Source organism: Homarus americanus, unplaced genomic scaffold, assembly GCF_018991925.1.
Source record: "Homarus americanus isolate GMGI-L3 unplaced genomic scaffold, GMGI_Hamer_2.0 scaffold31037, whole genome shotgun sequence".
Classification (NCBI taxonomy): Eukaryota; Metazoa; Arthropoda; class Malacostraca; order Decapoda; family Nephropidae; genus Homarus; species Homarus americanus.
The window spans coordinates 4,150,214-4,174,115 of record NW_024722227.1 but is presented as its reverse complement, the minus strand read 5'-3'; the positions used below and the strand labels follow the sequence as shown (position 1 = coordinate 4,174,115).

Genomic DNA, 23,902 nt, shown 5'->3' with positions numbered 1-23,902 from the left:
TGGAGGGTGTGTGTGGGTGGTTGTTGTAGGGTGTGTGTGTGTGGGTGGTTGTTGGAGGGTGTGTGTGTGTGTGGGGTGGTTGGGGGTGTGTGTGGGTGGTTGTTGGAGGGTGTGTGTGTGGTGGTTGTTGGAGGGTGTGTGTGGGTGGTTGTTGGAGAGTGTGTGTGGGTGGTTGTTGGAGGGTGTGTGTGTGTGTGTGTGGTGGTGTTGGGGTGTGTGTGTGTGGGTGGTTGTTGGAGGGTGTGTGTGTGTGTGGTTGGTTGTTGGAGGGTGTGTGTGGGTGGTTGTTGGAGGGTGTGTGTGGGTGGTTGTTGGAGGGTGTGTGTGGGTGGTTGTTGGAGGGTGTGTGTGGGTGGTTGTTGGAGGGTGTGTGTGTGGTGGTTGTTGGAGGGTGTGTGTGTGTGTGTTTGTTGGAGGGTGTGTGTGTGTGTGTGTGGGTGGTTGTTGGAGGGTGTGTGTGGGTGGTTGTTGGAGGGTGTGTGTGGGTGGTTGTTGGAGGGTGTGTGTGTGGGTGGTTGTTGGAGGGTGTGTGTGTGGGTGGTTGTTGGAGAGTGTGTTTGTGTGTGTGATTTTTGGATGTATATGTGTGATGTGTGGGTGGTGTTGTAGGGGTGTGGGTAGTGTTGGTCTGTGTGGGTGATGTGGGATGAGGGTGGTGTTGTGGATAGCTAGGGCTGGTAGGAGGTGGACCTTTTTGGGGGGAAGGTCGTGTGGTCAGTTTTCACCCCTCCTTCCTCACTCAAGCGTGGCTAATTGTGATACCAATTTGATACCATAATGACCCTTAATAAATTCTCTGAGACATTTCCAATAATTTATTCATAAATGAAATATTTTGAGAAGATATAATGATGGGAATTCTATTCTTTAACCCTTAGGCCCTGGGTGACGTTCCAGAACGTCTGACTAGCGCGCCCGGGGTGACGTTCCAGAACGTCCGCCAATTTTTTATTTTATTTTATTTTATTAATTTTTTTATTATTTGGGAAATTATATTTTTTTCTCGATTTATCCCCGCGGGGGCGGTACTGCCAGCACAACCCTAACCCGGGGCTTTAGGGTTAAAAAAAAAGATACAGGAGTCAATAAAATCAGTTCTAATTTAGTTCTGCACCTTTTTTACCCCAAAAATCTGTGATACAGGCGTGAATAAAGCTGTATGTTACAGCAAAGACCAGTGGTATTTTCCATGCTTCACAGGAAAATTTCCAGTTGTATTTATTTTTGCAAATACCACTGTACACATACAATATTGTTCGTACTGTAAACAAAATAATGTATACTACAGTACTTGAGGTCCTCGACTTACAAATGCCCGCCGATACGAATGAGGTTAAAATTTAACTTTATAGTATTTTAATTACCTGATGACTTGCCATCCTTCCCCTTCCCCCCCCCCCTCCTCCATTTTTTTCCAGATTTATGAAATTTTCTTCTAAACAGACCTCTTAAATAGTTTTTATTTATCTTAGTGCCTCCTTTATTAATTAGGAAGTTTTTTCTAGACGGGAGGAAGAAGAGGAAGAGGCCCGACAGCAAGCACAGATTCAGGAAGAGATGAGGAGGATTGCCCTGGAGGAGGAACGGAGACACATGCAGCAGGTTTGTTTTCTAGGAAATTTTCTTATATCATACTGTGTGTGGTGTTGGGGTGTGTGTGCCACTCTTAGGCTATGAACAGTCTCGACTGACTTGTGGAATGAGATAATCATTTAAGAAAGTTTCAAACAAGCTCATTTTTTCCTCCCCATAACCCTTGAACGATGGCTATCATAGATAGGTGATGAGCGCCTTTTGTCTTGCAACAACAATGATCATCAGGTGAATTATTGTGACAATTTGCAACTTTTTCTCCTTCACATTGATCCCTTCCTGCATCAGTCACATTTTTTGTTGTCAGGGAGGAAGTATCTGGTATTTCTAATGAAAAGTTGTGCAAAAAGACTTCTCACCACTGAAGTGTTATTTTGACACCCAGAAAAATTTGTAAAAAAAAAGGGACACGGAGAGTAAGGGTAAAATTAAAGAGCTCTGAATTTGGAAATTATTACTTGTATGTGAGCTTCAACAATAGTGATGTTGACAAACTAGTCATTGGCATAGGAAGTGACAAGTATCAGCAGATTGGAGGAAGTTGGTTATTGTCTCCTAGAATAAATGTAAAGGGGAAAAAAGAACACGTGTAAGAACTGTTAGGAAATTCATGTGATTAGCATAGTAGATAGACACTTGGGAAGATAAAGATTTTTGGCAAAAAGAAAAGAGGATGACTAAATGGGAGAATGAAGGATATGGTGAAGGGTCATGCTAACATTTAGGAGGATGGATGCCATGGAGTACATTTGGGGTAGGAGAGTATAACACTGTATGAGGATGTAGCAGCAATAAAAGTAAATGGTTAACAGGAAATAAAAAGAAAGTCTTTACCTGCACTAGGTTGAAGTCCCCATACATTATAATGGGAGAGGGCTTGTTGGAGTATAGAAGAAATATAGTAATGATATAATAATAGCACTAAAATGTCAGTGTCTTTGGAACCTAAAAGTATTCCAATTTATTCTATTGTTACTGTCTTCCCCATTATACATTATACAATGAGAGAAAGAAGTATCTTCCCAGATTTGGCCTAAGTATAATGCAAACTGACTACCCAACACAGTGCAAGGTGTCACTGGTGACACCTTTCCAGGGTTTCACAGGCCTGCCAACTGTTTATGGGCTCCACACATATGTACCGAATGGTTCAACCGTCCTGCAGTGTATTCATCAGAACTGGGAAGATGCTTCATTTTCTCACTGCATCATTCTTAGTTGTCGTTCCCTTTATACGTGTACTTTTTCTTAGTTGGAAGAGGAGGAACGGCAACGACAGGCTGAGGAAGAAGATCGCCGGCATCAACATCTTCTCCAGGAACACTTAAAAAATATTCTGCCTGCTTGGAATGCTGTGCCTCCAGTCCCAGCTCCTGAGGCAGCACCAGCACCATCCCTTGCTGATATACAGAGGGCACAGGAAGAGAAGGAGAGAAGGGTTAGTGTTTTACAAATAACAAATGTTAATTTACCTTGCAGCTAAGGATTATAATGTATGTACAGTACTCTTTTCCTAATTGAATATAACAATTGTGATTTGTTATTGTATTTAGCACAGAACATTGATTTTCATAGAAAACAAATTTGTAACATCTTTTGTCCCAAGTCAGATATGATTATAAAGATATGTTTTCATATGTTTAGGAGCGGGAGGTTGAACTGCAAGTACAACAGCAGAGGCAGAGAGAAGCTCAGCGGCAAGCTGCAGAAGAGGCACGGCAAAAGAACTCTGGCCTCAAGTGGGCAGCTAGGGCCCAGGCCAACCCAGCACCAGCCCAGCCTGTTAAGTCTCTCCTGGAAATTCAGGCAGAGGAAGAAAAGGAACTCAAGAAGGTAAATTCTCATAAAAAAAAATTAATAAAAATTGTATCTAAGGTTTTTACGGAGATACTGTACTGTAGTTTTAATCTCTAGGGTAAGTCAGTACAGGAAGAAACTAAAAGAATGATAAAGGTCTCTGTGAGGGAGAGTACATAGGTGAGGAAGGCAGATGTGGATATTTGAATAAATTCATCAGACTACATTATTTGGAGTTTTGCCCAGATTCTCCCGGTGGCACCAGGAGTTCCACAAATGTTCCTAAGGACACCAATGTGTTTGGCAGAATTTTTGATAACTGCTTATCTTCTCTCGTTTTCAAAAGTGATATCAAATTTTTTCATAGATCCTCATAATGCTCCGTGGTGCCTCACAGGTGTTTATTACAACACCTGGTGTCCCATAGTAACTGTGAATAACTGTTAATGATGCTGGACATTCACAAGTATAGTACTCAATCAGGTTTTGTTGAACTGTTTTTTTCATATCATATGGCTGATGAATTGTTTTCTTGAAGATCATCCATAACAGCTGTTCCCATGGAGGTTGTACACTCAATAACAGTTGTCATTTAGATAATCAGTTTAACAGTTGTTCGTTCACTTGGCAACTTCAGTTTTACTTTGGGCCTTTCAGTAAAACTTTTTATCACAGAACCTTTGTATGTCGAGGAAGAAGCCAATAGATTTTGGTAGTCATAAGGTACCCATAAATCTTTCCACTAATGGTTATTTGTTGCTTACTTTTCTACTTTTATTTTTTTCTAGTACCATGTTCTTAGGTAACCCTAAAACATACCACTGATGTACATTTTACTTGGTCAGTGACTCAGGTAGCCATAAACTAAGACATAAGTACATCAGACATTTATATTTAGGGATTATATAGGAATATGGTACTACAGAAGAAAAATATGGAGGAGCAAGCAAGTGGTGCCATGGATTTCATTGATAAAACTGCTTAGAGGAAAAGAGTGAACACCAGCAAATAATTTAAATTATTCCCAGGACATTATCATCTTCCCCATTACCATCTTGCCTGATGTAATGCATATTGAAGTGGCTGATGGGAGTAGAATGTAGTATTCAGGTATGATAAATATTGATGATTGATTCTGTACAAAGTGTAGGATTATACAAATCTGTTGTTACCTTCAGCGGCAGGAGAAGGAGGCAGCAGAACGTGCGGCTGCTGTTAGTCACATGAGTTTAGGAGCAGCTGGTGTTTGGGGGTCAGCCATATCTAATCTCTCATGGGCCAGTCGTGCCTCTACTGCTGGGGCACCTCAGCCCAGTCATTCTAGTCAACAGGTAAGACCATTGTTTGTAATATAATTACATTGTTCAATAGGCACTGCAGTACAAGACCATTACAGTAGTACCATACAACAAAATGGGGAGTGCATGTGTGAGGGTTTCTGAAAAATAAGTTGAAAATGTGAAGAGAGAGGATTTATAATGTCCTGTCATGCTGAATAGTTTGAAGAAGGGTGAATCTTGCTGTGTTACCTTGTTCTGTATTAGGGTACCATATTATTATATCTTCCCTTACAACAATGTGGGAGGAGACTTTTTGAACTAATTTTGTGCAATCAGTATCTTTAGAATGAGATGGCTTAGATCAATTCATGCTGTTAGTTTAGAGTTAATGACTCTAAATTTAGAACTGATTGATTATATGCCCTGTATGTCAAGCCAAGGTCACTTTGATCTGCTTTCAAAATAAGAATTACAAATATTTTAGCCAGCCCATAATTTGAGATTTATAGCTTGAGATAGGTAAGGGAGAACTTTTGTCATTACTTTTCCTTTACGGGCATTAGCCCACTTGGGCACAGGTCTTTTTATAATGACCCAAATCAAGGCCTGGGGGGGGGGTATAATAAAATAAGAATAATAATTAACAAAAATCAATGACAATTATAATACAGTAAACCCCCGCTTTACGCGGTTTCACTTTACGCATTTCCACGTTTACGCGGTACCCTGCCGAAACCGGAATGCTCTCTTTCCGCGGTGTGTGTACCCTTTTACGCGGAGAGCGGCGCGAGCAGGGTGCGCACAAGGTCGCCCAGTCATCAAAACATTACCGAGTTCTTCACCCGCCACCCACCACAGCCAGCCCAAGTCAGTGATAGTGATAATGATAGTGAGGATATGGACTTATATGGACTTTGAGGGGTTTGACAAAGAGGCCCTGCAAGCCTCTGTGGTGGATAGTGATACAATTGATACAAGTGATACAGGTGAGGGCCAATAATCTGCCCTCTGCCTCGGAACCAACCCCCCATCCCCGTGTGCCCAGCCATCTTTTCTACTAATGTAAGTGTTAAAAAACCTAATATTATTGATATTTCTCTTAATTATTAATTGTGTGTGCATACCATCATAAAATTAAGAAGTTATTTTTACTACAACGTAGGTATTGTGTCTGAAAAAGTGGAGTTTGGGGGTCGGCCCGGTCTCTATTTCAATTAATCCCATATGTTATGTTGTTCACTTTACGCGGGCCGCCGTGGGTTCAATTGACCGCGTAAAGTGAGGGTTCACTACAGAAATTATTAATAATATAGTACTAATAAAAAAATTAAATATAATAATAATAATAATAAGAAAGAGCAATAAATAAATAACAAAATTAAATATGATCAAAAGTGAGAAACAATATATGTATGTTGTGTTGTCAAAGTAAGAGAAACAATTGAGACCCTGCAATTGTGTGTAAATGAGGCAGAAAGCAGATAAGCAACCTGGGAACTTGGTCAAAATTTTTTGTGATGCCATATGGCAGCAGAGTCTACCATTAGACAACACATTATGCTTCCAATATCTTCCCAGGCAGTAGTACCTCCCTGTTTGGTAGCTGCCTACTACCTACTACCACTAAAGTCACAATTCACATATCCATAAGTTGAATTTCATAATCATAGCTTAGATAAGTGTAAAGAGAATAGACAGGACTTACAGTGCAGGTGAGGGATGCCATCCTGTGTTAATTGGAAGAAGCTATAAGTTACAACTGAAGTCGCCATCGTCAGAGCTAATGAGCTCACCTTACTGCTACCATAAAGTAGTGGCCCTCAAAGTGCTGCCATTTAGCTGTTTTCCAGGATCTCATAGTGTACATGAAAAAATTCCAACCCTGTTATGTATACACACACATCAAAAACCTATTTAACTCTTTGTAGAGCAGGGGTTTCTCAGTTGAATAAAATAGTCTGGCGTTAGCCAGAATAAAATAGCAGTGTGCCGCTGCCCTACAAAGGATTAAAGAAAGAAACCAATTTATATACAAAATGCAACTACTCCAGGTGGCAACCAACATAAACAAGCTAACCACAACATCACCATGTAAATTTAAAATTACAAGCATTTCATAAACACACTGGGGCACATAACTAACTATAGAAAATTCTGGAAATTCTGCATCAACATCAGCACTTTCAGAAACAAAGATATTCACCATGCAGGATCTCCATAATATATGAGGTTCTCAGTGTCTAGCATCAGCTGAGCAGATATCTTAATTCCTAAACTACCTACACTCAACCCTCACAAGTACCAAGACCCACAAATATATCGATACAGTAAGTCCTCGTTTAATGTTGCCCCCATTAACGTTGTTTAGTTATAACGTCGCTACTCTTAAGATACCAATAATTCGGTTAACGTCCCGACAACTCGATATAACGTCGTTTTTGCATTGTCACGGACTACTTTGTAGGACACATCACACACTCGTCTTGCCGCGCTACTCTCTATCAGCTTGGAACGTTATAACTCTCATAACATTAAGATGACTGGTGAAGCTGCTAGTTCAGATATGGCTGCTGCTGAGATATTCCCACCCGAATTCAAGCAGATTATCCAGGAAAGAGGCTATTCATCGAAGCAAGTCTTCAATGTGATGAAACTGGTCTCTTTTAGAAGAGGATGCCAGATAGAACCTATATCTCCAAGGAAGAAAAAAGAGGGCCATGTTTTAAACCGGAAAAAGACCGCTTGGCGCGAACGCTGCCGATTACTTTAAGCTAATGCTAATTTCTCGCACTGTCAACCCACAGGCCTTGAAAGGTTACTCTAAGGATCACCTTCCTGTGATCTACAAGGCAATAAGAAGGCATGGATAACCAGCACCATATTTAGCCACTGGTTAAATGTGTATGCCATCCCTGCAATGAAGGAATACCTGGACTTAAAAAATTTTCTTGTCATTGACAATGCTCTAGCCATCCTCCCAGTCTCGACGACTTACATGACAATGTTCGAGTAGTATTCCTGCCTCCCAACATGACAACACTGCTACAGCCTATTTACCAAAGCGTCATCGCCGCATTCAAGGTGTATTATTTACGGTGTACCATGGACCAGCTGCTCAAGGCTACTGAAGGAGAAAATAAGCAAACGATCCAAGAATATTGGCGCGGCTACAACATTCTTCATGCAATCATCAACATTGGCAAGGCATGGGAAGAAGTTTCAGAAAGTTGCTTGAATGGTGTGTGGCGTAAATTATGGCCCGAGTGCATCAACAGTTTTACGGGATTCACGGACTTAATCCCAGCAGTGAATATGGATATCCTCAGCTTGGCTAGACAGGCAGGCTTTCATGAATTGGAATCTGAGAATATTGAGCAAGTTCTGGCATCCCATACAGAAGAGCTTACTAATGAAGGCCTGCAACAACTAACAGAACACAGTCCCGTTGAAGATGACGACAACGAAGAAATAACACAACGAATGCTAACTACCAAGAGGATGGCAGAAGCGTTCAACATGATCCAGCATGGATTGCAAATCTTCATTGATGATGACCCTAACAGAGAACATAGCTCAAAGATTGTACGCAACATGGAGGGAACTCTTAGTTGCTATAATGAGATCTACAAGGACAAAAAGAAGAGGAACACAAGCAGTCAACTCTGGATTCTTTTTTTCGTTGCTGGAAGGCAGAAGCAGCATCTTCACAACAACCTGCAAGTGAGGAGGAGCAACCAGCAGCCGAGGAGGAGCAAACAGTAGCGGAGGAACCCCAGTCAGAGCGGGAGGAGGAGCCACCTGCCGTGTCTCAGTGACTCCCCACCCTCCTCTGCTCCTGCCTTCCTCCCCCTCCGCTCCCGCCCTCCTCCTCCTCCTCCGCCGCTCCTGCCTTCCTCCCCCTCCACTCCTGCCCTCCTCCTCTGTTCCACTACCCACAACACACACTCCGCCCATCAGTGAGTACAATACAAAATTACTTAGTTATATTTACATGTACAGGTATCTCGCGTTTTACGAACGTTTGATTTAAGCGTTTTTGGAATAACGCGATTGGTCAAATTAATACCAAAAGCTAATTTACACGCACCTATTTTTTAAATAACGCCCTCAAGACAGTTTAAATTTGCCGCGTATATTCGCCTGGCAGTGGAGTCGCATGTGATACCTTGTGAGGTGCTTATAAGTTATTACTATAAAGTCAGTCATATAAACTTCAATGATTTTAATATTATTATTAATAATAATAATTATAATGTAATAGAGATTATTACTACTAATGATGAAGATCAGGATGATAATGAAGTATTCTGTACAACTACTGTGACGACGTCCAGCAAGGTTCCCGTTTATCGATTTCTCGGTTCACATCAGCACTACTTTTTCTCTGTGCAGTCAAGGTCAAGCAAACAGGGAGTTCTGGTTGGATTTATTATCAAGGTTATAAGTGATTCTCTCTCGATGCCGGTCAGGGTACAACTTCCCTGGCTGGCCGGCAACTGGCGCCACCACACCTCGGCTGACAATGCGGACCACGGGTATGAACCACCATGGGGGCAGTTCAACAATTGACAAACAAATAAAAAAAATGGTCCTCTATACATTTCAGAATGTAATTACACAATGCAATATGAACATAACAGTATAATACATAATACTCTCAGTGCTTTCATTTGCATTGTGTATTTATCACGTATCTTTTTAGTGTTAAACTCTGTTTTCCCCAATGAGGATGTCTGGAAAACGTGCATCTGCCTCCTGTGGGGCGCCTAAAGCTAAAAAGGCATGAAAAACAATCGCAATGGAAGTGAAATTAAATGTGATCACCCACCTTCAGAGAAGAGAGTGTGTGTCGGAGGTTGGCCGTGTGCTTTGTTTAAGTGAGAGCACTGTTCGTACCCTGTGCGTTATATGATGGCTCCCCTTACCTGTACCATTTACATGTATTCTTATGGGAAAATTGTTTAATTTAGGCGTTTTCTAATTTAATGGTGGTTTTAATGAACATAACCCCTGCGTAAAACGAGAGGTGGGTGTGTATACTATTATCTATATAAATTCCATTGAATTTCAGTATATGTAATGTATTTCATGGGGCAAAGGGAGGCTGGGGAACGTAACTCCTGTATTTTATCTATTTCTTATGGGGAAAATTTATTCCGTTAATGTCATATTCCGTTAACGTCGCGGTTTTCAGGAACGGAACCACGATGATAAGTGAGGGCTTACTGTATATAAAAAACATTTTCTTAAGTTAATTGATTACATACAACAAAATCTTATTTTAGAGTCTGGCACCAAATATCCATCTCAAGGAATCCGCTCTCCATAGAGAAATGAGAGTATTGTATGTTACACATATCAAGACAATGCTGTGGCTACAATCCCAACACCTACTATAAATACAGAATCCAACTTGCACAAACTTCTCTCTCCTCATACTTCAACATGAGCACCACAAACCACCTGATAGCTTCACCAACTCAATACCAAAATTCATCTCTGGGAATGACTGATTGAATGCTACCAAGATTATGAGAATTAAACCAAGGAACATAAGAACAAAAACTTGATTTGTCATAAGAGCAACCTTTTCTTACTACAGAAGAAGTCCAAAAATCCGGACTGCTTGGGGATTGGGTCGGTCCGGATTTTCGGATTTTCCGGATTCTCAGGCAGTACTTTTAAAATTTAAATTTAAGGAGGAATAAAGAAGAGATGAACAGGTACATTTTGATAGTTTATTCATTAGCAAATATAGCATGCTTTATTTTTCAAAACGAGCAGTTTTAATGAAAAAGCTGTGAATTCTAGAATTTTATTCTTTGCCTTTTTTATATCATAAATTGTCGACTTTCCAATGTCGTATGTTTCCATTAGAACAGTATTGCTCACACCACGTTCTAGTCTCTTAATTATTTCAAGTTTGTCACTCAATTTCAACGTGTTCTTCTTTCTCTTCACACAACGAAGTTTATCTACTTTAGGAGCCATTATTATGGGCTTGTACAGCATTGTAAGTGGAAAAAGTAGGACTCAAAATATTGTTATATTACAATGGTATTTTATTCATACTGTGCTTGATATAATGCATTCACGGAAATGTAATATTTTTGCTGAAATGACGTACGTATTACAGTGGAAAGTGGGATAAAATCGTGACGAAAACAATGACTTTCGCTTTCTTTCGTTCAAAAGATGTTACCGTAATCGCTTTTTGAATGGTTTTCAGTTAAAAAACTGTTGTATTACAATAATATTCCCTCCTAATTGACTTGAATGAAAATATACAATATTTTTGTTGAAACTACCCTCGTTTCAGTGTGAAGTGTCGTAATAATAAATGGTAAACAATTTGCCTTCGGCACTCGTGTTTCAGGCACGGCGAGCCTCAGTTTATAGGACGTAAAGCGTTTTTACTGAAGGTTTTGTTGTTCCATTACCCTCAAAAATGTGGGTCGAACTATAAACGAGGAATGTCATAAATTAACGATTTCTTGGTAAAAAAAATCAGGGCCGACCGATAAACGAGGGGGGGTTATAGACGAGTATATACGGTATGTTGTCACAGTTTGATTGCTCGTTTTAAAGTGGCGCACGTGGTCGCTTGTTGTCGCTGTGCAGCTGTGGCGCTCACGCATGCGCACATACACACAAAAGCCCGCTTAAAAGAAAAATAAAAAAATTAGTTTTCGAAAAGTCCGGATTGTCGGGTGGTCCGGATTTCTGGCATCTGGATTTTTGGACTTTTACTGTACAGCATGCCCTGACAATTTTCGTGGCTGGAACAGGGAGTCATTCGTTCTGGAGACAGTAATATCTTTTACCTGTACAGTGGTCCCTCAGTTAATGAACGGTTCGGTTAACGAATTCCCTCCCATAAGGATCTTCAATTCAGTTAACGAACAAAACTTTGATTAACGAAATCCTTACGAACATCACGTTTTGTTGTGAGCATCAGCTGATGGACTAGTCTGCCAATTCAGTAATCTGTTCTATGTTTACATTCGTTTCCAGCGGAGTAAATGTCAAGAAAGTTGTGCTCTTTAATATTTTTGCATTTTTTATATTAAAATTATTAGTCATTTTAACATTTATTTAACATATTGATAATATATGCAGTACAGGCAACTAGTTTTTTGTGCGCCCATCAGACGCATGACTCAGCCACAAGGCGTCAGTTGGGCTTTGTTGACAGTGGAGTGAACATCTATTTTGTTGGTGTCTTGAATATTTTTACATTGAAATTATTGGTCATTCTGAAATTTAGTTAACATGTTGATAATATATAGAGCAGTGCAGTGTTGATTTAAATAAAATAATCTTGAATTACACCTAGTGAACTTAAAATTTTATTGGTGAAATGACGGAATCAAGCATTGGTCCCCTGAAAGGTGATTTCTCCACCATCCCCACATCCTTCTCTTCTCCCTTCTCCACCACCCCCACTGCATTTTTTTTCTTTACTTTGTATGTACTTTTCTGTGAGCTGGAACCAATTACTTAATATCCCATTGAAACAATGGATTCGGTTAACGAAATTTTTGGTTAATGAACGACCCTCTGGAACAAATTGTGTTCGTTAACCGATGGACCACTGTATTGTATATATGTGTGTGTGTGTGTGTGTGTAGACACAGAAAGAGTAAAAATAATTTTCCAAAGGGCAAACACATAAATGGAATATACATTTCTTTGCACAAGTAAAAATGTCCCCCGCCAGCAACTGTTATTCACGGATTTGGCTATTCACGGCCATTTTTAGAACCTAACCCCTGCAAATTGTAAGGGCATGTTGTACAATTCTTCCGTTGTATGAAAAATAAAAATTTCTATAAAGGTGTAAGATATGAGCTATATAAATTTTATATTCCATGACAGTGGGGTGGAGCTAATGGTGGTCACACCTCAAGTGCAAGTAGTAGTTCTGGAGGTCTGTGGAACAGCAATAGCCAACCTGCAGTAACTACAGCCAGTTCTGGTCAATCGGTCTGGAACAATGACCATTCGACGATTTGGAGTCATTCTGATAATTCTGCACCCACAGGTATGGTATAAAGCCTTAATATTAATGCACATTTCTGTTAACTATTTTAATTTTTACCTCTCTGTCAGGCTTTTTACTGGGATGAGCTAATGGTTCAGGCAGGCTGTCTGCATTTTTGCTATCAGTAACCATATACAGTATAATTTATGTAATCATACTTACATATAATATTATTTTGTCTTACCTCACCCAGTATGGCAGTCTGATATATATTCCTTCATGAGGTTCCTGTTGGTTTGGGGGCTTTTATGATGGCTTGTTTTGTCTACATTTAATGTATTTTTTCATACAGAATTACTATGTTTGTTGCTTATCCTTATAATTATAATACCATTACTAACACGTACCAAGACAAATTATTTATGCACTCATTGCATGTTGGAGGCATTGTATTTCTGGCTGGCCATCTATATTTATTTTCAAAGAAAGATTATCCAAATAGTTTCTGGAGTAAGCAAAGAGATTTGGGGGGTTTCTTTATATGTGTCCTCTGATAAGGCCACTTTACAGTATAAGATTTAGTGCTTATTTTATTGATTTTTGTATCTTCCCTCTTATGAATTACTAGTGGGTATGCCCTACAGAGTCATCATAAGTAATGTGCAGCTTCTTGTACCTACCTTTGCTAAGATCCCAGGGCCATGGCATTTGAGTGGATACAACACTTGTCTTAACCCTTAAAAGGGATCATATGATGTTTGAGAGGAAAATGCATAAAAGGCGGAGGACATAATAGGATGTTTAGGTTTATCACGCCATTGTTTGGGTGCGCTCATGGCTATTGTCCGGTTACTATGATGACACTAGTGACTCACTCCAGAGCCGGAAAAACATTTACTCCCAGTTCAACTCGTGATTTCTCCAATAAATTATTATTTTTTATATTTATTTACTAAATATAAATTTATAGGAAAAAAATGAACTTTCTAATGGTGCAAAAAAAAAAGATACCTCAATTAGGGCACATTATACTTATAGCAGTTTGTCATCGACATCACATAGTTGTGAGCAGAGCTTCTGGTGACCACGTGGTAGCAGTGCGGAGGACAAATAAAGTATCGTTTACCTGTTACCCTCAGTAATAAATTCAAATAACTACTGCTACAATTATTGTCTTACTTTTTAAGAGACGTAGAACAAAATACACTAAAATATAACTGCTGTCAGCTTATGAACTATGGATTTCTAATGAGATGTTTGTCCTCTGTTCGAATGTTGCCGTCTTGCTGTCACACTCTAGCCACGTCGTCTTGAATATTTTTAGTAACATCGGCAAATTACGAACTGTGCTATTTGAACAGTGTTATCTTATGAGCTTTGCTCCGTTTTAGATGTAGCAAAATATACCCCGTCCTGGGCAAACAGCACACAGAAATATACCCTCCCTTTAAGGATGAACCCCTTCCCTCACCTATTTTATTCCAGTGTATGTATAAAATATCATCATTTTTTTTTATGCCAGTTTTCTTTTGTGTATACAGTATAAGATACAATACATTTAATTTTTTTAGGAGTTATTACAATGTAAAATACACCATAATTATTATCCCGAGTATTCTCGGAAAATATGAAATTAAGAAAATCATAAGAATAATTGATACAGTACTTGAAATGAATTATTTTCTTTTACTTTATACTAATACAGTTCTCAAGATAAAGGATAATTTTTTTACCAATAGAGTTGTAAATCAGGCTTATTTACAATACTACTCTGCAAAATTGTAATGGCCAAGAAAACTCTAATTTCGTTTCTAGTTGTTGACCGCCACTTGCTTTTATTTCTTGCCGACACTTCTCAATTTATTTTGTGCAATTCTGTTAGTCACTACAACTATCATATCTACAATATAATCATCTATGAAACTCAAAATACTGTAAAATACTTTCCTCTTCATCAAAACAATACCTGTAATTGATACCATTATTTGCAATTAAATCAAATGGCAGTGGGGAAAGCGAGACGACAGGCGTTGATTCATTCACCTTCTTCCAACCCCTGGCGTCAAGTGGACTTTCTTCATTGGACATGTCTTCATAATCATCACTGTTATATTCATCATCACTAATCAAATTGAGGGGTTGAATAATTCGACCAAAAACGTTTCATACGAAGACGCAGCATCTCTCGGCCGCAAGGAAATATTTTCATCTGCTCTATAAACAAAGATTGTATACTACCATCTATTGCGGGAAAGGAGAACTATTGGCCACTACTTTCTCAAGACTCATAGAAGACGGGCTTGCAAACTCATACGAGTTATTTCGGGTTAGTAATAGTGTGATATCCCCGTTAGCCGGAACAATTTGTGCAGAGGGATGAGAGATATCCGGCTAACCAGACGACTTTCTCAAACCCGGAAAAGTTCATTATCCCCGGAATATTTTCTGGTTACTGGGAAAAGTTTCTGAGCGTCTAAACTAGACATCTTGCACACACAGACACTAGGACACTTCCCCAGAATGTTTCTGGGTGCTGGGGATGTTTTCCTTGAGTCTAAACTACTGGAGTCCATAAATGCAGTTCTAATTCAGTTAGAAACTTAATTTCTTTTCTACAATAATCCAGAATAGTTAATCTAAAAGTGTGGTAAAATAAATACAGTGGTGTATTTGAATAGCATGCTGCCCCGAGTGTACTCAGGATAATACTCTTTTGACACATCATTTTTAACGAGCATATTTGAGATAATAAGGGAAGGGGTTGAGGGTTGCTGGTTCAATCCTAGGGCACTTCCAGTCTATTCAACTGTAAATGGGTTCCTAACTTTTCACTTGGGGAAGAAATGGTATTTGAATGCATTGCTGGCCACACTCCTTTCTTGCTGTCTCCACACTCTTTTTAACCCAATTATTGCTGCATTGGGGAACTCAAGTTTACCCCATATACTACAAAAAACATAACATGAAAGTTTAAAAAAAAAATCATAAAACCGAGGATATGAAATTTAGAAGTCATAAAAACCATTTGAAAACTTTGTACTCATTATGTGTGGCAAGTTATAAGTCTGTGAAGTGAGGCAGAATGTAGCTGGCAGCTGCTGAGCCCTGGATGTTGTGATGCAAAAGGTGGTTGTGGTGGTGCAGCATTGGGGTGGGTTTTAGGTGCAAAATGAGTGGTGAACCAAACTGTGGCATCATAGATGTGGGTGAGGGGCTACTGAGGACAGGAGGAGGGTGATGAGGCATAAATAATTCCAAATCATTCTTAGATGATGATAGGAAGTTGAATCTGAGGCTCCACCAGCCTTGAGTCTACCAATCATCAACTTTCCATTATTAGTGTGATTTTTGGGGCACTGCTTTAAATTCATGGCTCCGAATGCCAATCATCGTAAGATGACAATGGTGCAATCTCGGTAAATCAGCCGAAGACGATGATAGCAGTTAAAGGGTTAAGAAGCAGTCATACCTATGTGACTCACTTAACCAATACCCAACAGACAAGAAAAAAAAATCTGATCATCGTTCCTTGTGGTCTTTATGGGATTTTAGTATAAATTATCTTGAAAGTTTAATGATGAGATTCATGTCACCGATGCAAATAGTGCTACCAAATGAAATGACATGATCAGTGTCATGATGCCCAAGAGGATTAAATATGTAAACACATTAATGTAGTGTTTGTGTGTGAGTGCAGTGCTGAAAAAACATATTGTAATAATGCTACTTTGGTTTACAGGAGGGTTTTGGGATAACCCTGAGCCAGTCAAGCTTAACAAACAGGCCAATAGTCGCACCCCCACCAAGCCATCTAATCACAATGCTAACAACAAGGGTGGAGGGGCACCAACCACCCAGAACTCTAATGCTAACAACCGTGTAAACAAAAAGAAGGCAAAGGATGACAGTGACACTGTGAAAAGATTGTTCACTGACAACATGTCTCCTGCAGACAATTTCACTCAATGGTGCAAAACTTCACTACACACCTTGAAGGTCCATGCTTCTATTGACAGTAAGTATACTAATATATTCCTGTAGTTTAGGTATGCAATACATCTGTTAAATTGACCAGCCCTCGCATGTGCAATTTAAGAGATTGTAGTTTATGGATATTTTTTATGATAATTAAAAAAATATGGCCATGGGTGATTTCCAGTGACTTGGCAGAAACATGTGTATTGCACACTGACGTTATTTTCAGTTCCAACATTTGTGACGTTCCTGGCAGAAGTAGAGTCTCCTTACGAAGTCCACGACTATATCCGTTCATATCTTGGTGACAGTAAAGAAGTGAAAGAGTTTGCAAAGCAATACCTCGAACGGCGAAGTAAAGCCCGCAATGCCCAAAAGGAACGTGAAGTGGAAGATGACATCTTGGCGCCGGCGCCAGCTGTCAATCCCACAAACTCTGAATTCCAAGAGGTCAAGGTACTGTGTATATGTCATTGGCAGATTGGGTAAATTAGTATTGACAGTCATTACACTTGTATAGTAGATTCATTACATACCCAGTGATATTATTAATATTACAATATTGACTCATTATATTGATACATATTGACAAACAATATATTTATATTGGAATGTGAATTAGCTATTAATAGTTAATAGAGAACTAAAGGAGAAGGAGCTATAATTCCTTCATTGATTGGGTCGTAACTCTTAGGAGACCACTTGAGAAATATACAGTGCATCATCATGAAATTTTATCCTTACTGTTCATAAAAAGATCTGCTAATGACTTACTTTTTTCTTTAATTCATTTTGTTTACCATATTTATTTTATAACCTTACCTAACCTAGCTTAGACAAACCTTGTATTGCCCAACAAGTCTGTGATTGAGAAAACCCAGGATTCATAGAGACAGTACAAGCTAGAACTAGTCTTTTGTTGCAAGCATTGCTCTTAAAAGTGGAAATCTGGAAATATAGGTCACAATTAAAAGTAGGAGGCTAACGACCAGTGGTGCCACTCAAACTCTGCACATTCCATCTGTCAACTTAAGGCTCAGTTACAGTAATCAAGGATGCAGAATCAACCTCAAAACTGACCAGCTCTGTGTTGAGTGAAGGCATGCCTCTCCCTCTTGTCTGTACAGAAAAGAGTTAGGTATATTAGTTATGCCTTTTGCAGCTCTTGGGTAACTTTTAGGCTGGTCCTCACAGTTCTTGGTGTTAATCTTTTGTTAATTGTGTGTTTGAGGCTTTTGTTTTTAGTTATTTACATAATTTGAATTTGGCTGGCTGGTCATTCTGTGGGGCTAACATCTTTGGTGGCGTAAAGGGTGATGCCTAAGGATCTTGGCGAGTACCTAGTCTGTTTTTCGAGTTTTTTTATTCCAGGCATATGGTGTTTGGCCTGAGGTAGAGATAAACAGTCTGGTCTGAGATTGAGTTAGGATTTCTGTTTTGGAAACTGGCCTTGGTGCAGATTGTGGTCTCACCTTTGGAATAAGTAGATCTGCAAGTAAGATTTCATTTTAAGTAATGATGGCTTTCTTTCTTCTGGTTATTGAACATTAGGAAGGCCTTCAGGAGATCTGTTGGCTGATATTACTGGATTATTTTATTTAATGAGAGTAATATGGATCTTTGGTCCATTTTTGTAAATTTAGGTCCTCCTCTCCACCCAATGTATTGACAGTTGAATGCCCTTGACACTGTGGGCTGATTCAAGGCCCTCCTAAGATCAGCAGGCTTAAGATTTTTTCCTGGCTGGTCCATATTTCCAGCTTTTAGGTCACTTAGTCATTTCTAAGATTCACATAAATATGACATGAAAATTTTAGGGCGGTGGTTAATGGTCATGTGTCAGACCCTTAACCTAAAATTTTCTGGACAAGCAAAATTTTCCCGTACAGGGTACTAGTCAAGGACAGAAAAACCCCATGGTTATTGCCCCCCAAAATTTATTTTAACCAAATTACCTTTTTAATTTGTTTTATATATATTTCTTTTTCACATTTGAGTCAAGAATTGTGCAGTAGATTACAGTATATTTTCCTTATTAACTACCTGTAGCTGAAAAATATTTAGTTTTGATTCCTGGTTTTGTGCTTACTATTGAAAAGTTTGCAATATACAATATGATCATATCTTAATACAGCATTACAGCATATGACAATTAGTATCATTATTTATCATCATATTTCCTTAAAGAGTCACAAAAGCTTTTTCAAGTATTGAATAAATTTGTGATTGTGCAATGTGCTTATTTATGTTCCTCATTTTGGAAGTTTATTTGACCTCAAACTTTTGTTGTTAGAGGGATTAAACTGTGTCAAAGTAGACAAAGTTGGGCTATAAAACAATAGTTGAGCTGACATTACTGTATGGGTATGCAAGAGGTAGAAGTTAACTTGGAGTAACAGAAATGACAAGTTGAAAGGTAGCATTTTGAATTTGTAATGATGTGAAGAACAGAAAATTACAGAAATATGAATAAAATATGGAAATAAAAAAGTGTTGGAGATAGAAATGAGAAACAGTAATCAAGAGTTTGCTGAAGTGGAATGGATATAATGAGAGTCTGGAAGGTGAGAAAGGGTAAAAATGTGGTATAATTCAGATGTAGATGGTAAAAGGGGAGATGATCATCAAGGAGGAGATGAAAGGTTGGGGATAAAGGACTTACTGTACTAGAAAGGATATCCAGGAAACAGCAGTGTACACAAACGATGGGATAGAATGGGGTTAAATTTTTTATGGGGATGGTACAGAGCTGGAGGAGTGAAGAGATAAAAGATATTGAAGAGAGGGTAAGTGTATGCCTATGGTTCTGTCCGCCAGACAGCTTAGTGGGAAAGGGCTTGTAAGTAAGTAAGTAAGTGGATGGGTGGGCACGCGCGCAGTACAGTACAGTACTACGCCCGCATTACTGTACGTCATAATGTGCAATGTGGACTTTTCATTTTGATAAGAAAGTAATAGGTAGCTTAAGTAGTATTAGTGTCATTTACAATAATTAATGATATATTTACTACCTTGGATTTTGTGTTATCATTGAGTGGATGAAGCAGTAAGATTTGTCTCTATTACTTTGCAGCAGGCTCGTAGCAAGAAGGCCAGTAAGAAAAAGATGCAGAAAGTAGACAGTAGTATTCTAGGATTCAGTGTCATGTCCAATGAACGCATCAACGTGGGAGAGCGGGAATATGCAGAGTGAACTCCGTGGTCACCATTGAACACAATTATTGTCACAACTACTAGTGAACTCCAGAAATTGAACCTACACTTGAGCAATTAAGTGATGATGAAGCTTTTCAGTGTAAAAGTGTGTGGCTTGTGACTGTGGCTGTGTTTTATAAAAATAAATTGCCTTTGCCAACAAATTTTCAATAACAATCACTTCTCAAACTTTCACTTTTAAAATTAATTCATTATTTTGGTTTTAAAATTGGAAATAAGTGTTCTGCTCGTTCTTCCCTTCCTTGCTCATTGCCTAGTCTTCTCGTAAGGTCATCCTATCTGTCTGTTTGTCTGTCATTTAACCATGAATTTTGTAAACACAGCCAAATCAAGATTTAAAATGAATATGCAGTGGGATAAGTATTGAGTGTGCGTTTCAAAATAAGCCAAATTCTTCATGTGATAACTGTGGTGCAAAATTGGAAACAAAAATCTTTGAATTGGTGTGATTGTTTTTGTCAGCAGTTAAATTGGTTGGCATTGACCCCTGTTATTATAGGAGGGAACACAGGGAGCAGAGTACCAAACAACTATGGTAATTGCCTTAGTATCTGTGGAAATTCAGGATCTTGTGGACACTGCAGGATCTATGTTATATTATACAGTACATCAAGACAATGAATGACATTATGCTGGGAGAATACAGTATATTAACAGACTGCTGGCCTTGAAAATTGTGAAGTCTGTTTCATGTGTGGTAGGTACATTGATAATGAACCAACAAGTATGGTAGGTACATGAATAATGAACCAACAAGTATGGTAGGTACATGAATAATGAACCAACAAGTATGGTAGGTACATTAGTAATGAACCAACAAGTATGGTAGGTACATTAGTAATGAACCAACATGTACAGTTGATGATGCATGGACATGTATGTTGAAACTGTTCCAGCATGCATGGCTGGTCCGTTGAAAATGCTCCTCTTCCTTACTTGTGCATAATATCCTGCCACTGTAATTTGATAATGTGTAAGGTTGAATTTTATCTGTGATAATGACCTGCTTGCAAATTTATGTGTAATCTGGGGTCAAAATAATAATAAAAAGAAATTGCAGCTTGGCATGTTGTGAAAACAGTTGTGCTCTCTTGTCACAATGTCCCATTTTAAAATACCTCACATATTTGGGTTCATGCACATCGTCATTCTCCTCACATAGGCATGAATTCCAAATACTTATCATCCATCTTCATAATTACCATTTCATTGTTCATATATTGAATAGGGCTTTTAGCTTCATGGTCTTCTGCTTCCAAGGCTAGAAATACTTTTTATTTATTATTATATTGGCAGTAATTATGACCTAGGAAGTAGTTCATTCACTGAAGTACCAGAAGAAGCTTTGCACTAAAATCATTTGATGTACTTAAAAAATTCACATATGATAAGCTATATTTTGTTAACTAAAGGAGTTACTGTAATGTGTGTGCTAATACATCAATAATTAATTCTTTTCTTTTTCTTAATACTTCAATTCAAGGAATATTTCCATAAAAGTATAATTGAACTAGAATATGGATTGTTATAAATGCCATTTCATATTTCTTGTGCCCTTTTCTGTGTCCATCTAGTATTATATTTCTCCTTATTTACATACATGTTATATACTGTATTCTGCTTGGTTCTTTTCCCCTTTCTCCAAATTTTCTTTCTTTATTTTGGTTCTACAATATTTGCACCATGAACCATGATAAGGAATGCCGTTATTTACGTGCATTTTCTCCCATTTGATAGTTAACCTGGTGGAAATTATTCATATTTAGTTATTGGTACAACAAAGCCTTTGGCCTTATTCACTTTTTGAAAACTGTTGTGTCAAATATCATTTATTTCTAATGTGTGCTCTTTGTTGCGGGAATACTCATGACGTTTATTATAATTCCCAAGAGAGAAGTCGATCCTAAGGCTTATGATCCATTAATTTTATTTCAGTTTTAAGGATACACATAGATTCTGTCAACTTTCTAACATTCTAGAAAGTAGATTACTTTTTGGACTTTAATTTAGTATAAATGTACTAGATGAACATAGCTTTGGGTACATGTAGTCATGGTACAGTATGTAGTGGTTGATGTGTGGTTAAGCCAGGCATATGCCTTAACTTTGCTACAAACTAACAGTGGTGTAAGGGGGCCAGTTAGTGTTGACAGCTTTATTGATATCATCTCCATATCCTTTGAATGCACTCTCTTGATCAGGTCTAGAAAACATCCACCTTTGTGTACAATTTTGTTTTCCAAGCAATATCATCAGGATCTTGTATGACTAAATTGAAAAGGTTATTACAGTACAGTATCAATTATTGTTTTTACTATTTGAATTCTTATCAACAATACAATAGCAGTTGCAGTCAAGTGGAGAAATCTTCAAGTTAATAAATCTGACCTTTATTCTAGAAAGGAGTCAAAGAAATTCTGCTATCAGAGATGTGCAGCCATGAAGGTGTTTGAGAATTTTACTTGTAAGATCCACCTTTAAATACAGGAAGTGGTACATTCATCTTAAGAAATAGGAAAATAACTGTGTGTGCATGTTACTAACTACTCTTGATCTAGTAGCATGTAATTATGCTTCAAACTAGGTGAACTAAAAACTCTTATTCTTTTTGAAACAAAGGAATTTAAAAAAAAAATTTTGTTCCTGGAGAAAGATATTTGAAAAATTATGAAGATCTTTTCAAGAACAGTCATTGTGTACATAATATGGTATCAGCATCACAGAGGAGATACAGTGTTAACAAGGTGTTATATTTCCTTAACATGATGGTGTTGATGACCCTCCCTCTGGTAATATACTGTAACCTTACATGTTCCAAGTTCTCAGGAGAGTTAGGGTATGCAAATGAACAGGAAAACTGTCCTTTTTTTTCGCTCAATCTCCCCGATGGTTACCTTACCATTTTAAATATGTGTACTGTAAGTATTATGTATGCGTATTCCACATAACCCTCACACCTGTTTACTTGAACTTGAGCCATCTTGAGTGGTTCTTGAGCCATTTCCTTCAAATATCTGTTATTTTGATGTATAGTATCAGTGCAGTACATGCTAGTGGGATAACTTCTCTCCATCCAGTGGATCTTACCATACCCTCATAATCATACGTTAAATATTTCTCTCTGTGACTTCAGGACCCTTAGTTTTCATAAAATTTTCCAATTGATGTTTTGAGAATCAAGAGACCCAGAAACAGTATTGATGGGAAGTCCAGGAAACAAACAAGGGAAAATCTCAGTCAGCACACGTCTCATAACCTCTAAATAAATTTCATTTTAAATACCCAAAATATATGTCTGAAATAGGAATTCACTGCACTCGCCTCATTTAAACAATATTCAGTTTTGTGGGACTTGTTGTGACATGACCTGTCATTTATTTGTATTGTAATTCTTTCGTCTGCATGTCTTTAGACCTTCATCTGTTACTAATTTCTATTATTGGTATTATTATTGTTATTGTTGTGTCTCCGACCTTTATGCCCACTCCCCAGCACTTGACAGTTCATCTTTTTCAATATTGGTATATAACATGCTATCAAAATCAATGTCCAAATCCAGCTTGAGCTCAAACACTGCCAGAACTGATTTGGTCTTAACATCTTGAGGGCCTTTTTATTAGCTTTTCTCATACCTTAAACTACGTATTTTCTTCACTTTCTTTTAGATCCTCCTTTTGTGTTCATTTGTTTCATCTTTTTCTTCTTACAAACAATTAACAATTGCCACTCTTTCAATTCTGAGTTAATTTGAAACTTATCACAAGCATACTTGAACAGCTGACAAGTATGCCCTGTCTCCATTTTATATTTATCTTATTATATTTAAAGAATTTTTAGGGGTCATAAGTGAGACCCTCCGAACATGCATAGAGCTGCTGTATGGTTATATTTAGACCAATAATTATGAGAGTTGTTACAAGTACAGTTTAACTATATGAGTATATACAGTAGACCCCACCCAATAAGCTAATTAAAAAAAATATCAGTTTTATGCTGTAGGCTCGTAAGTTCATAGAGATGCCAAATTTTGGAAGTTCTGGTCCAATAATATGTTGTA

The 23,902-nt window shown here is 38.2% G+C and overlaps 1 protein-coding gene across 4 annotated transcripts in view; it reads left to right on the top strand.

The window, feature by feature from the left end:
* LOC121862315 (GRB10-interacting GYF protein 2-like) overlaps window positions 1-22,707 on the top strand; it is a 56,265-nt gene extending 33,558 nt beyond the window's left edge. For 2 of the 4 annotated variants that reach the window (XM_042360475.1, XM_042360479.1), the window contains 8 exons: window positions 1,504-1,602; window positions 2,846-3,031; window positions 3,238-3,426; window positions 4,569-4,721; window positions 12,549-12,714; window positions 16,394-16,669; window positions 16,859-17,085; window positions 19,703-22,707. In XM_042360475.1, coding sequence (XP_042216409.1) covers window positions 1,504-1,602; window positions 2,846-3,031; window positions 3,238-3,426; window positions 4,569-4,721; window positions 12,549-12,714; window positions 16,394-16,669; window positions 16,859-17,085; window positions 19,703-19,822 — 1,416 coding nt within the window. In that variant the 3' untranslated portion in view covers window positions 19,823-22,707. The remainder of the gene's footprint in view (window positions 1-1,503; window positions 1,603-2,845; window positions 3,032-3,237; window positions 3,427-4,568; window positions 4,722-12,548; window positions 12,715-16,393; window positions 16,670-16,858; window positions 17,086-19,702) is intronic. The other 2 variants (XM_042360477.1, XM_042360478.1) reach the window with 2 other exon arrangements.
* The last annotated feature ends 1,195 nt before the right edge of the window (window positions 22,708-23,902 follow it).